The sequence below is a fragment of the Cebidichthys violaceus genome, unplaced genomic scaffold (assembly GCF_023349555.1).
Source record: "Cebidichthys violaceus isolate CVI_PGR_0920_01 unplaced genomic scaffold, fCebVio1.0.p SCAF_71, whole genome shotgun sequence".
Taxonomy (NCBI): domain Eukaryota; kingdom Metazoa; phylum Chordata; class Actinopteri; order Perciformes; family Stichaeidae; genus Cebidichthys; species Cebidichthys violaceus.
Window position 1 is genome coordinate 391,261 of NW_027176939.1, and position 13,823 is coordinate 405,083.

The window sequence follows — 13,823 nt, forward strand, 5'->3', positions numbered from 1 at the left end:
GTGACTTTGCATCATCCGAGCTTCAGAAACAGAAACAGAACAGTGAATTGAAATCAGAAGTGAGACGGTGGATTCATCTCAGACGTGGGTTGCTTTACGTCGCGTTTAGCAGAAACAGAGAGTTAGTAGAGAAAAAGCTGCCGCTGGATACAGAGGCCTCATATGGAGGCGGTCTCCCGCTGATCTCCCCTGACCGGGGAGACTCCGCCCGTGGCTAAAGGGCAGTTCCACGCTGGAGGTTTTTGGTATCGATTGTTCGAAGCTGCACCATAAACCCCCTCGAAGGGGAATGTTCTGACTACTTCACCTAATGAAGGCTGGCAAGGTCGACTGGCGCGATGACTGGGCATGCTGGGATGTGAAATCCCCCCGCCAGCTTCAGGGAACCCTGCGCCCCCTCACCCAGCTGCACCAGTCAACAGCAGCGAGTGTTAAGACTGTTTGCATGCGCTACGGGGCATACAGGCGGTGGTGGGCGGATGGAGCAGCGGTGTCGGTGTTGGCGGTATCAGCGATGCCCTGATTGCAGGGAGAGATTCTTTTTTTTGTCCCGCAACCATTAGGCGAAGGAAGCAGGCGTTGTGGATATGTGCTCGCCACAGTTTTATATAATTCATCATTTCATACATTGGACATTTTAGCATTAAGGGTTTACATTCAGGTCACAGATAAAAGTCAATTGAGAAACCCCCCCCCCACCCCCCCCCCCAGCAGGCCAGGTGTGTGTTTTGAAGACATGCTCATAAACCTCTAAACACTCGGGCACAACGAGAAGTTGCAAAGCGACATTCCTACATCCCTTGTTGCAGCTGGACCACGCGTGAATAATACGACCGGTATCCAGATCTCATAACACATCCGGGTTCTGCACGCACTGCCCCAAGCTAGCCAGTGCCACCATCCCACAGGCCTTTGGCATCAACATGTATTTCATTCACTTCATTAATGCGCTAATTAGAATGCCAAAGTTAAATTCGGCACAGAGATTTAATCTGCTACTTGGAGCTGTTCAAATGAACTTCATCGATACGTCACCAACATGAATGCAGGAGGTTAGCGCTCCATCAACTACATGTATGTTCTGAGAGAAGGTTGAGGAGCTGGTGATCCCAATGACAGCTTGCCTATATCAAAATCAATTTTTTTAAATAACTATTTTCCGCAAATGTTTCTGTCGATTTAGTCATTTATTTTTTAATTATTGGAAATCTGAATTCCCAGATTTCCAGGTCAAGACATTCAAATTCACTGTACACGAGAGGCAGACTAGAAAGGTCTCTGAGGGTGACGGACATGTTTTCAACATGCTTTAAGAAAAAGTAGACCTGCTGCAATTTGTTATTCGTGGTTCGTTCCCTCGATCGTCACCGGCGGCGTTACCGGAGTCTCTGAGGCGAGCGCTGCTTGAATGAGAGGCACAAACTGTAGCGAGGGAGATGTGGGCGATCGCTGGACCCGAGAACAAGCCGATTTCTCACTTCAGAGGATTTGGAATCGTTTGTTACCTCCAGCCGAGAGCTAAGATACTCTTCTACTCAACAACAGTTGCTAAATTCCTACTGTGAAAAAAGATCTGGGAGCAGAACATATAATTCCAGGAAGAGTGTGTATGTGTGTGTGTGTGTGTGTGTGTGTGTGTGTGTGTGTGTGTGTGTGTGCATGAGCTCGTGTGTGTGTGTGTGTTTGCAATAAAGCCTGCCATGCAGTGTTTTGTTTTCCAACTCTGTTCATTCGTTTAATAATTATTTTCCTAAATCTTATTAGTCTTATCTCAAGAGGAGCCGTGAGCAAAGGAACCGCGGTGTGCGTCTGTGTTGACGGAGTGTGTGTTCTTGTTCTCTATACAGTGTGTAAGCGCGAGACAGAAGAGTTTTTTGTGTCTTTTTAGTCTTTTTATGAGTTTTTTTTTCTTTGAGTTCATTTTTTTTTTCAGCTGTAGAAAAAAAACTAAACAAAAAAGCACAGATAACATTTAAAAAAAAGAAAGAGTCAGTGCAGTCAATGGATACGAAAACAGGCAGATTGGACCGGGCCGACGTGACCGCGTCTGTTCGGCGCCGCCGCACAAAGGTTCCGGCTGGCGCCTCGAGTCCCGACGCGAGCGAGCAGAGGCTCGCGCCCCGCAGCAGCGCCGCCGCCCGGCGAGACGAGATCTGCGGGAGTCTGTGACAGAGCTCCGGGACGACTCTCAGAATCAACGAAAGAAAAGCAAAAAGAAGAAGGAGGGAAAACAGGTTCTCCGTTTTTCCAGCGAGTCCTCCGCCTGACTCCAAGTAAGAGTGCGAGACCACGAAGAGTCACGCAAAGGGGCAGAAAGAGCAGCGCTGAAGAAAACAAAGAAACCTGAAGACCTCTCCGCTTTTATTTTAGTCCAAGAAAGTAGAAATCCTTCTCCGAGTGTTGTTTGATTCTGTGTGTTGTTATGTTCATCCACTGGTTGCTCACAGACTGCAGAAGCAGAGCCGGTGCACATGGGGATTAAAAGAGCGGCACCGCTCTCCTCCTCATCCCACACATTCGGTTGAAGTCATCTTAAAGATTATTTTTTTTTTTTGTCTTTTTGTTTTTTCCTCAAACACAATTCAGTGAGTTTTAAGACGTTTTCTCTCCAAGAGAGAAATAAAGAACAAAGTGTCATTCTTTGCAATAACCACAATAAGAAGAATTATCGTCCTCTACGTAGAAAAAAAGGGAAGAAAGTGTCGCTGCGCATTTCTGTCAGATGTCCTGCGGAGGCGGCAGGCGCCTCAGCGTAGGCGAGAGATGCAAACGCCCACCGGAGGAGAGCCTGAGGGCTGACCGGACAGAACCCACGGGTCCGAGTCCTGATTGTCAGCTATGCTGGAAGTCAATCTAGACAGTCTCTCTCCTGCAGATCGGTTGTTGTTTTCTTCACATAGATTACTGAAGCTGACTGCGGCAGATGATGGTTTCTGATGTTCCGTGTATGAGAAATATTGAAAAAACAATGAAAAGAGTTGAGTATTTGATTTCTAAAGCCGGTAAAGCGCTAACAACTGACTACATGGATATTTAAACTAGCTCCACACCTAAAGTGTTCTTTATGGTTGAAACACACTGACTACAGAGAAAGAAAGAAAGCGGCGTAATGTAAGGTAAGTATATGTTGGTTTGGCAGTGTCCAAGCCCCCGGAGCCACACGAGGGCCGCCGGGGTTTACCGGGATGATGCATTCAAAGACGGGTTTGTTGGTCGTTCGCTATCGCAAGTGTGTAGTTTTAAAGAAAAAAACAACAATCTAGCTACTCCTCGTTTCCCTCCGGTCGCCGCCTTTAAGGAGAGGGCCGTCGTTCCGTTTGATCTTCGCGGCTCCTCTCAGATGGATGCGCCGCCCTGCAGGCGTCATGGCCGCCGGCTGGTTTATCGACGGGGTGAACGAGGCGGGCGGTTGGTAGCTCGAGTGTTCATCCCTCTCTCCTCCTATCTCCTCCTCCTCCTCCTCCTCCTCTTCCTCCTCCTATTTCTCCTCTTGCTTCTTCCTCCTTCTCCTCTTCTTTTTGGCCTCAGATGTGCCTCTTCATGTGCAGGGCCAGGTGGTCCGACCGAGAGAAACACCTGCAGAGAGAAACGGAGAACGTCAATCCAACACCCTGAATAAGCATGAAACATGCACGGGAAAATGTGAAGCTGCAAATGTATTAATGCTCGGAAAGTGAGTCAGTGCAGAAAACAGAACACAGCAGACGGAAATAATTAAAATAGGAATAAACAGAAAACAGCCTTTATAAATCTAAACGCCTACTGACAGTTTTAAGAGGTGCAAACGCACAATTTGAAAAGATAACCAGAATACATCAGGCAAGTGCTGCTGATCACTGCCACTGGCTCTGTATACAGTATATATATATATATACTGTGTTACCCACTGGCTCTGTATAGAGTATATATACTGTGTTACCCACTGGCTCTGTATATAGTATATATACTGTGTTACCCACTGGCTCTGTGTATATCTTGGTAACCCTCCATTATCTCAGGCCCCTTGAACGCCACACCGGCTAAGTGTATTTGCTGGAAATGTTCCACACTCCCAGCCTCCCTGCTTCACACGTCGGCACAAGTGAACGTTTACGCAGTATATATTCAAGGTGGTGGAAACGAGGTGGCATTCCACGGTGTCAGGACTGCGTTGTTGTCACCCTGCGGTTTCCCCTTAGGTTAAAACTGTTAGCACTGTTAGCTGCTAGCCATCGGCTCAGATATCACCGTGTGCAGATCCATGAAAATGGTCATTTATTTCCCAGATCTGGGCACAGAAAGGATCAATTGAAGGCATCGGTAGACTGGAGAAGCTTCGATACTACTTGGCGCTGTGTTATTTCAGTCGATACCTTAAAAGGTTTTGAGTGCCGATACCCAGCCCTACCCGTGGCGCACGCATTAGCTACACAAGCTAACGAGCTAATGTGTAACATTAAGACAATGGTTAGCTAGTCTCTCAGTCCAGGTTTAGTTACTCTGGACTAATGCAAGATGGAAAGCAATGGATCGACACTGACAACTGATTAAACGCTGAATTTAAAACAGCGATTAGCTGAGCGTACTGCATATTAAAACTACTGCCATAGTAAAAAGAATAATTTATTATTGAAAATGCATGAAAGAAAATATGGGGGAGTCAGTTTGAACGGGCTTGAAAGCAGCGGAAACAAATATAATAATGTTATTAATTTATGATTGTACTGTAGCAGTGTAATGCACTGAGGGTGTCAGGACGGCCCCTTTGCAGAATTCTAGTTGGTTAAAAGGTAAGAGAATCATCTCAACAGAGCTTAACACACAAATGTATAAATGCAGAGAACTGCAGAGGTTTTCAACCTCTTCGTTTTAAACGACAGCGAACTTCAATAGTCTTACTTCATTATGTCACGCCAGTGAAGCCCAAACGTAGAGACGAATACGGGCCAATTCAGGCTCAGTGACTCTCTAAATACGACTCAAACACGACCATAAATCACAGCCAGACCTCCACAGCTCTGCAGTCAGTCCTCGAGCTCCGAGTAGAGCACTATTGTAGAAACTAATTAGATATGCATCGTGAACAGGGACACTAATGCAGACAGGCTGGCGGTGCTCTCTGATGCCGGGCGATTTAACTCAGCAGCGAGTGCACCGGGTGCGAGAGAGAGACACATAAAACCAGGTGCTGGTTGATGAGTAATATAAGAATCGCAATGTCACGAGCGTTTTAATTTAATTACACCATTAAAGCTGAACATTCCCAATAAAAATGAATCGCAAATGATATGACTAAAGAAGAAGCAAAACAAAATGTGGGCGAGGAGAAAATGAGAAATTAAAAATTCAATTTGCCAGAGGCTTTATTCATTATTAATTAGTCAGGACTGTTCCATGTGTGTGTGTGTGTGTGTGTGTGTGTGTGTGTGTGTGTGTGTGTGTGTGTGTGTGTGTGTGTTTAGGCTGGCTATCCAGATGCAAGCAGACAGAGCTCAACACTCAAAAGCACAACAGAAAGTTTTGCACATTGCAGCATAATCTTCGGTTTCTCAGATGGTTCCTTCTCCTGATATCAGTCTTCAGATCCTGCAGGAAGCTTCATTCAGGGTTCACTAAAACGTCACAATGAGTTGGAAAATAAAGACAAAATCGAGCAAGTTGAACTGAAAGGAGATCTTTGACCAGCCTGAAGTCCTGTGCATAATGCTGTGAGTGATATATTCAGATATTTTGTCCAGTCGAACAAATCTCAGCTGTTTAAGCCGATGACATCATCGGCCTAATTGATGCTGCTGCGCAATCACCAAAAAAAGAGAGCTTAAAACCGTGAAGTAGGCCTCTGTTTTCAGTGTGGGGCGTATCTTAAAATACTGCCCACTAGCTGTGAAAGGCTTCACAACATCACCCACGGGCCACAGTGTTTATCATAACCTTTATACGACGGTAACCAAGTGTTGCAACATTACCCGTGACCATTTCACAAGGTAACCACTTGTTATTACGCTAACCGCGACTGTTACACAACGTTAATCACGTGTTACAACTTTACCAACGACCGTTACACAACATTAATCACGTATTACAACTTTACGAGCGACTGTTACACAACGTTAATCACGTGTTACAACTTTACCAGCGACTGTTACACAACATTAATCACGTATTACAACTTTACGAGCGACTGTTACACAACGTTAACCACGTGTTACAACTTTACCAGCGACCGTTACACAACATTAATCACGTGTTACAACTTTACCAGCAACCGTTACACAACGTTAACCATGTGTTACAACTTTACCAGCGACCGTTACACAACGATAACCATGTGTTACAACTTTACCAGCGACTGTTACACAACGTTAATCACGTATTACAACTTTACCTGCGACTGTTACACAACGTTAACCACGTGTTACAACTTTACCTGTGACTGTTACACAACGTTAACCACGTGTTACAACTTTACCTGCGACTGTTACACAACGTTAACCACGTGTTACAACTTTACCTGCGACTGTTACACAACGTTAACCACGTGTTACAACTTTACCTGCGACTGTTACACAACGTTAACCACGTGTTACAACTTTACCTGCGACTGTTACACAACGTTAACCACGTGTTACAACTTTACCTGCGACTGTTACACAACGTTAACCACGTGTTACAACTTTACCTGCGACTGTTACACAACGTTAACCACGTGTTACAACTTTACCTGCGACTGTTACACAACGTTAACCACGTGTTACAACTTTACCTGCGGCTGTTACACAACGTTAACCATGTGTTACAACTTTACCTGCGACTGTTACACAACGTTAACCATGTGTTATAACTTTACCTGCGACTGTTACACAATGTTAACCACGTGTTACAACTTTACCAGTGACTGTTACACAACGTTAACCACGTGTTACAACTTTACCTGCGACTGTTACACAACGTTAACCATGTGTTACAACTTTACCTGCGACTGTTACACAACGTTAACCACGTGTTACAACTTTACCTGCGACTGTTACACAACGTTAACCACGTGTTACAACTTTACCTGCGACTGTTACACAACGTTAACCACGTGTTACAACTTTACCTGCGGCTGTTACACAACGTTAACCATGTGTTATAACTTTACCTGCGACTGTTACACAACGTTAACCATGTGTTATAACTTTACCTGCGACTGTTACACAACGTTAACCACGTGTTACAACTTTACCAGTGACTGTTACACAACGTTAACCACGTGTTACAACTTTACCAGCGACCGTTACACAACGTTAACCACGTGTTACAACTTTACCAGCGACCGTTACACAACGTTAACCATGTGTTACAACTTTACCCGCGACTGTTACACAATGTCAATCACGTGTTACAACTTTACCAGCGACCGTTACACAACGTTACCCATGTAACAACAGCCGGCGACCGTTTCCCCGGTAAACCACTTGTTACAACGTTAACCGCCTCATTTCACTATGTTCACACACAAACGTTCTGCGGTTTGATACCAGAGGCTTCTGAACCAAGCTGTGAAATATGACGTGTAGAGGCGTCGTACACAGTTTATAAGTTACAGTTACAGACGTCTAAAAACATTTTTTGCCAACCGGAAATGCTTTGGTGTGTCAGTGTGGACAGCTTCTAGGATGTTAGTAGAAAACACAAAGTGTGGGCAGAACCCCCGGTCTTTCAACGTACATGATGTAAATGTACAGCTGAACTGTGCTCTCATCCCTGTTGTCTGTGATCTAGCGTGGCCATGTGCTACCTACTGTACACCTTCACCAATCCATGTGTGTGTGTGTGTGTGGCTGGACAGATGGCCATGCCAGTTACTGTGTCACTGCTGGGGCGCTGTAGCAGCCAGACCAGCTGGTACCCCCCACCCCCCCACCCCCTTACACACACACACACACACACACACACACACACACACACACACACACACACACACACACACTCCTCCTTCCCATTCGCCACTTCCCCTCCTCTAAACTCTCCCTTCTCCTCCTCACTTCTTTTTGTCCTCCTCCTCATCACTCCTCCTCCTTCCAGAAACATCGGGGGGTCCCCGCTTGATTAGGCAGGATTAATGACAGACTGCAGTGTGTGTGTGTGTGTGTGTGTGTGTGTGTGTGTGTGTGTGTTTCCCCAGGAGAAATTGTGTCAGATTGAACAGCCTATCTAATGTTAACCTCTCCATGGCTGCCACTTTTCTCATGGTAATATTTTAGTGGGCTCCACCCACCACAGATGTGTGTGTGTGTGTGTGTGTGTGTGTGTGTGTGTGTGTGTGTGTGTGTGTGTTACTGTAAAGATACATCCTGGTTATGTTAAGCATGTTTCCATTCACTTTGTAATTTGAAAGCCTCTAGGGCTATCCTAAAGAGACACTGGAAACATGTAAACAAGACTATAGATGCGTTCAGACAATGAGTTTTCTGAACAAAGCTGCTGCTCTCCCCCTTTAATCTCATTACGCAGCTGAATAGAGCCGACCGTAGCTTAAAATAAAGGAAATGTTCAGAAAAATGATACGATCATACGTCTATACTTATTTTATGTTATATAAATAGATCAATATTTTACACGCGCACGTTCATCTGCATGTAGCGCCGCCGCTGCCGTGACCCAGAGCCGGTTGAAAGTCGGCCAAGTTTCCCTTGATGGAGTTTGACCTTGGCCACACTGTTTGGGTCCACGTAGATCCAAACACTCATCTCCTCCTCTCTGCTCCGTCAGCTCTAGTCGCCCCAAAGTCTCAGGAGGAGCCATCAAACATCTGAAATCTTTCAGTGGTTCTGTTGCCTGAACGCAACTTCCTGTGGAGATGGAAGTTTATTTTGAAAAGACCGTAAATTGAAACAAACTTGTCCTCAGAGGGGTTCGTTGAGCGGCATGGCTGGACGCTTCAGAGCGGTGAGAATGCGTCGGCTGTGATTGGATGAGCCTCACTGTACACCGCCGTGTCCCTCTGACTCGGAAGAAGCCGGTACTTTTCTCCCGCGGGTGTTCATCCTCTGCAGAGATGATTCTATCTGGAGAGTTTCACGAAAACTCCAACTGTGAGTCATCAACGCCAACATTGAAGCTCAGAAATACCTTCAGTGCTACACGATGCAGCCTACGTCTGTGTCATTGTTACATCTGGACCTTTAAATGTTCACGTTTGACTTTGCGTTATGCACGCATGTGTGTGCATGTGTGTGTGTGTGTGTGTGTGTGTGTGTGTGTGTCGAGTCTCCGCACATTGCGTGTGAGCCAAGAAGGAGCTAATACAGTCCCAGCTCTCAGCCAGGATTAGAAGCTTCCAGCAGGGTTCTGGAGGGGTTTATGTCTAAAACCCAAACTAGAGGGAACCCGCTACAGCCAATTACACTGCCTCTAGGGCAAATGTGTGCGTGTGTGTGTGTGTGTGTGTGTGTGTGTGTGTGTGTGTGCGTGATGTTCACCAGAAAAGGTAGTGCGGGCACACACACACACACAGAGTGTGTATGTTAAAGTGGAGCTGGCATCTGGTGCCAGTCAATTAGCTGTGACCAGTCTGCCAAGAGCCAGAATCCATTTAACTGCCAGCACAGGGGCATGAGTAAGCACACACACACACACACACACACACACACACACACACACACACTCACACTCACACTCACACTCACACTCACACTCTACCTCCAGGACCAAACAGAGACGCTGTGACGTCCCTGGCTTTTGTCCACAGGGAGATTTAGTTAGCTTTCATTTTGAAACACACAGCGCATCATCTTCTTTTGTTTTTGTCTTCTTTGTTTTCCACCGAGGTCAAACTGCGGCGAGCGTGACGCAGTGACGCAGGACCAAGAAGCACAGCATGAAACGAAAGCCAATAAGAAGCCAATAATAAAGTCATCTTTAAATGCATTCCTATGGCTGGCAAAAACCCCCCCAAAAACCTGAAAAAATTCAGTATTTAATACATTTAATGAAACATTCCTCATTGTTAAACTGACACACCGCAAGCTCCATTCTTGAACCTTCATGGTCCAGATAAGGATTCCCCTGAGCGCCTCCTCTCCTCAACTGTCTTTAAGAAAGTGATCCGGTCTGTTCTCCGCTTCACACTCACTCACTTCTAGTGTTCAGTCTCTAAACGTGGTGAAGTGAACACTTCTATTCCTCTGAACTGAACAGAGATGAGAAGCGTGGATCCTGAATGAAAACAAGCGTCGTTTGATTCGTCGTTCGGCGGATCCTTTTGTGCCAACTGCCTTTTGCCTCGGATGCATTATCAAGAAATGCACAACAAAAGAAAAATTGTTGCCCATGCGATGATGCCCCCCCCCCCCCCCCCCCTCACTATTGATTTAAAGGAGAAGCATGAAAGAGCCGCGCAAATGTAAATACGCCTATCTGCCGTCTTACCAGATGTCAGTTTGATCGTCTTTCATTCTACGGGGTGTTCAGTGCTCTGTGATGTATTTATCCTAGCTCAGCACAGTCATCACACACACACACACACACACACACACACACACACACACACACACACACACACAGGTTTAATGTTAGCTAACCGTTGGAGCTACAAGAGCCTGTTTCCAGCTTTGTACACTTTATTGATATATATATATATATATATATTAATGTATATATCATTTAAATATTTACACCTGATCTTTTTCTGCGGTCATGGCTCAAAATGTTTCCTGTAAAAAAAGGAGTATTGCCAATTAAGATCGGTAGTTGCAGCTCGAAATGTTGACAAAAACTGCCCAAATATGTGATGCGCTGGCTGACCTGAAGCTGACCTGAAGCTGACCTGAAGCTGACCTGAAGCTGACCTGAAGCTGACCTGACCCCATTCTAAAGTCTTTTTGGGGGGTTTTGGGAGTTCTACCCGTGGGGACAAAACGCAGGTTAAGCAGAGGTCCTCGACAGGTAAAACGGGCAACGACGTGCCGCGGATGTTCAGAGGCGTGGGAGTGTCCGTACCTGTCGCAGTGGTTGCACTTGAATGGCTTGGCTCCGGTGTGTTTGCGGTAGTGTCGCGTCAACTCGTCACTGCGGGCGAAACGCCAGTCACAGCCCTCCCATGAGCACTTATAGGGCTTCTCACCTGAGAGAGAGAGGGGGGGGGGGGGGGGGGGGGAGAAGGTGTCACATTTTATTAGAATTTCTACATCTAATTTCACACATTTAATCTACAGCTGTTCACTAATATATAGGTATCCACCCTCTGCTTTTTGCAGACCCCAACACACACACACACACACACACACACACACACACACACACACACACACACACACACACACACACACACACACACACACACACACACACACACACACACACACACACAGCCTCAGGGGCCCGGCAGGCAGGCCAGTTTAAACACAACAGCCATTTCAATGAGCCAATACACTCAATTAGCTGTAAATGAAGTCTTTCAGCACGGCGGCGTGTTAATTCATAATCCTAAATTCACCCTGAAATGAATCACACTCCCCCCTACACACACACACACACACACACACACACACACACACACACACACACACACACACACACACACACCCTGAGGTGGTGGGATCTGAAAATGTAAATGAAGTTTCATCCCCCACTTCACCAGATGGGAGGAGAGATGCTCTATTGTTCTCAGCCTGTAGTTATCTCTCCACGATAGAAAGCCTTCCAGCTGTGTGTGTGTGTGTGTGTGTGTGTGTGTGTGTGTGTGTGTGTGTGTAGCGTGTGTGTAGCGTGAGCAGACTGTCTTCAGATGGGACGTGATGATGTCGGACTGCTTGCATGAGAGGGTTTCTCTCTATAATTCAGAAAATCAAAATGTAGAAGTACGACTAAAACGACAAAAACAAAAGTGATTTCATTCAATGAACGCCTGAGATAAGTTTAATTAAAGCTGCTGCAATGACTTCTCAATGGGTAGTTGAACAGTCTCAGTCTAATACTGACGCCTCTATACAGTCTATTTCTATAGAGTCGTTCTTGATGCTCGTCACAGGCTCCGATTCCACGTAAAGTCAGACGCAACTCTTTCCAGCACTAAGACCAGAAGACAGCGTGTTAATGTTCACACAAGCAAAGATCAGCCGTGAGATGTTCTCTTTAAATCTTTTATGTTTGGTGGTGACGGCTGAGACTGGGGCCGGATCTCAGCAAAGAGAGGAAGGAAGGAACTGAGAACAATAAAGCTTGAACAAGGACTACAAGGACAGTGATAGAACGTGATGGAACGTGATGGAACGTGGTAGAACGTGGTAGAACGTGGTAGAACACCAGAGTGGACCGTGGTCGGCCACTCGGCAGAGGGGGGGGGGTAACTATAATTGGGGTCTTAATGACTCTTGATGGGGAGAAACACAGCAGCTTACAGTCAGTTAGCCAGATGTCCTGCCGGTCCCCCCCACCCTCACACACACACACACACACACCACACACACACACACACACACACACACACACACACACACACACACACACACACACACACACACACACCAGACAAATACAAACACGTGACGAAGAGGAAGTACTGTGAACACTGAAGTATTTCTCAACAGTACAGGGTGTTTTCACAGCTATGTTAGTTTTTAATCAATTAAAACAGTGAACCTGGTCCAGATGTCTGCGTTGTCGCCCACATGTTGATTTTTAATGGATTAAAATCGGTCTGGTGTCGAGCTCACTGATGAACAACAGGAATAACGATTCATCATCGTCCTGTCTGAACGAGGGAAAACGTGTTCGCGTGCCAATCAACATATTTGTCATGAAGTACTTTCACATAGATTATGATTATGTGATGAAAAATATACATTTGTAATAAAAGCCTCGTCCAATCACGCGGTGTTGAACTGACGGATTCAAAACAGACACAACAAAAGCAGACCAGATCCTTCCGTTCTTACATTTCACAATAAAAGCCTGTGCTGTCATACACACTGAGTAGCTGTTCACTAAAAGGACGCTCAATGAAGCATGTGACAGTAGCTGTACGACAGGTTACCTCAGACAGACGGGCTGCTCTGGGTCAATAGGCTCTGGGTCAATAGGATCTGGGTCAATAGTCTACCTGTGCAGATCCAGTCAAACCGGTATGAATAGTTTTGATGCAAAATATTCACAGGCAAGTATTCCTCATGTTAGTTTGGTTTATATTCGTCACAGCCTTCAACAGAGCTGTTACTGCTGCTCTTTCCAATGATCTGAATACACCGTCTTGAAAATGTTAAAACACTTATTTTATTTTTTTTAATTGAAAAGACATTTCCATGCATGTTTCTCGGATCTGTAATTGCCTTAATCCACCGTGTTGACTCGTGGTGTCAGAATGACGGAAGCCGTAGAAAGTGCCCCTTCACCCGGACCCACGTCTGAGGCGCTCTGACAGCGAGGTGATGCAACGGCGAGTAAAAAGACGAAGTGCTGCAGGAACATCCGGCCCCTTCATTCAGCTCCTGAGTAACTTTGATCAGCGTCGTCTTTCTTCCACAGACACAGCGTGACGCGATTGTTCTCGGACTAAATGAATCCCTGATCGTGAGCGGCGCCCTCCTAGATTTGCATATTCAAATGGTCTACAGTCAAATGTCGTGCTGTCGGTTGCTGATTTCCTCAACAGGGATCTGGGTTTGGTTGCAGTCTCAACATTGTGTATTTTGGGAGATAGGCCTCCCTCTGTCATCCAGTCTATACTGAAGATCAAGACAAATATCAAGTCTCCTCCCTCTGTCATCCAGTCTATACTGAAGATCAAGACAAATATCAAGTCTCCTCCCTCTGTCATCCAGTCTATACTGAAGATCAAGACAAATATCAAGTCTCCTCCCTCT

At 45.8% G+C, this 13,823-nt stretch overlaps 1 protein-coding gene across 1 annotated transcript in view; it reads right to left on the reverse strand.

The window, feature by feature from the left end:
* Positions 1 to 717: 717 nt before the first annotated feature.
* Positions 718 to 13,823, reverse strand: part of klf7b (Kruppel like factor 7b) — a 64,581-nt gene continuing 51,475 nt past the window's right edge. The window contains exons 3-4 of the mRNA XM_068736645.1: positions 10,963 to 11,086; positions 718 to 3,576 (exon numbers count right to left, since the gene is read on the reverse strand). Coding sequence (XP_068592746.1) covers positions 3,525 to 3,576; positions 10,963 to 11,086 — 176 coding nt within the window. The 3' untranslated portion in view covers positions 718 to 3,524. The remainder of the gene's footprint in view (positions 3,577 to 10,962; positions 11,087 to 13,823) is intronic.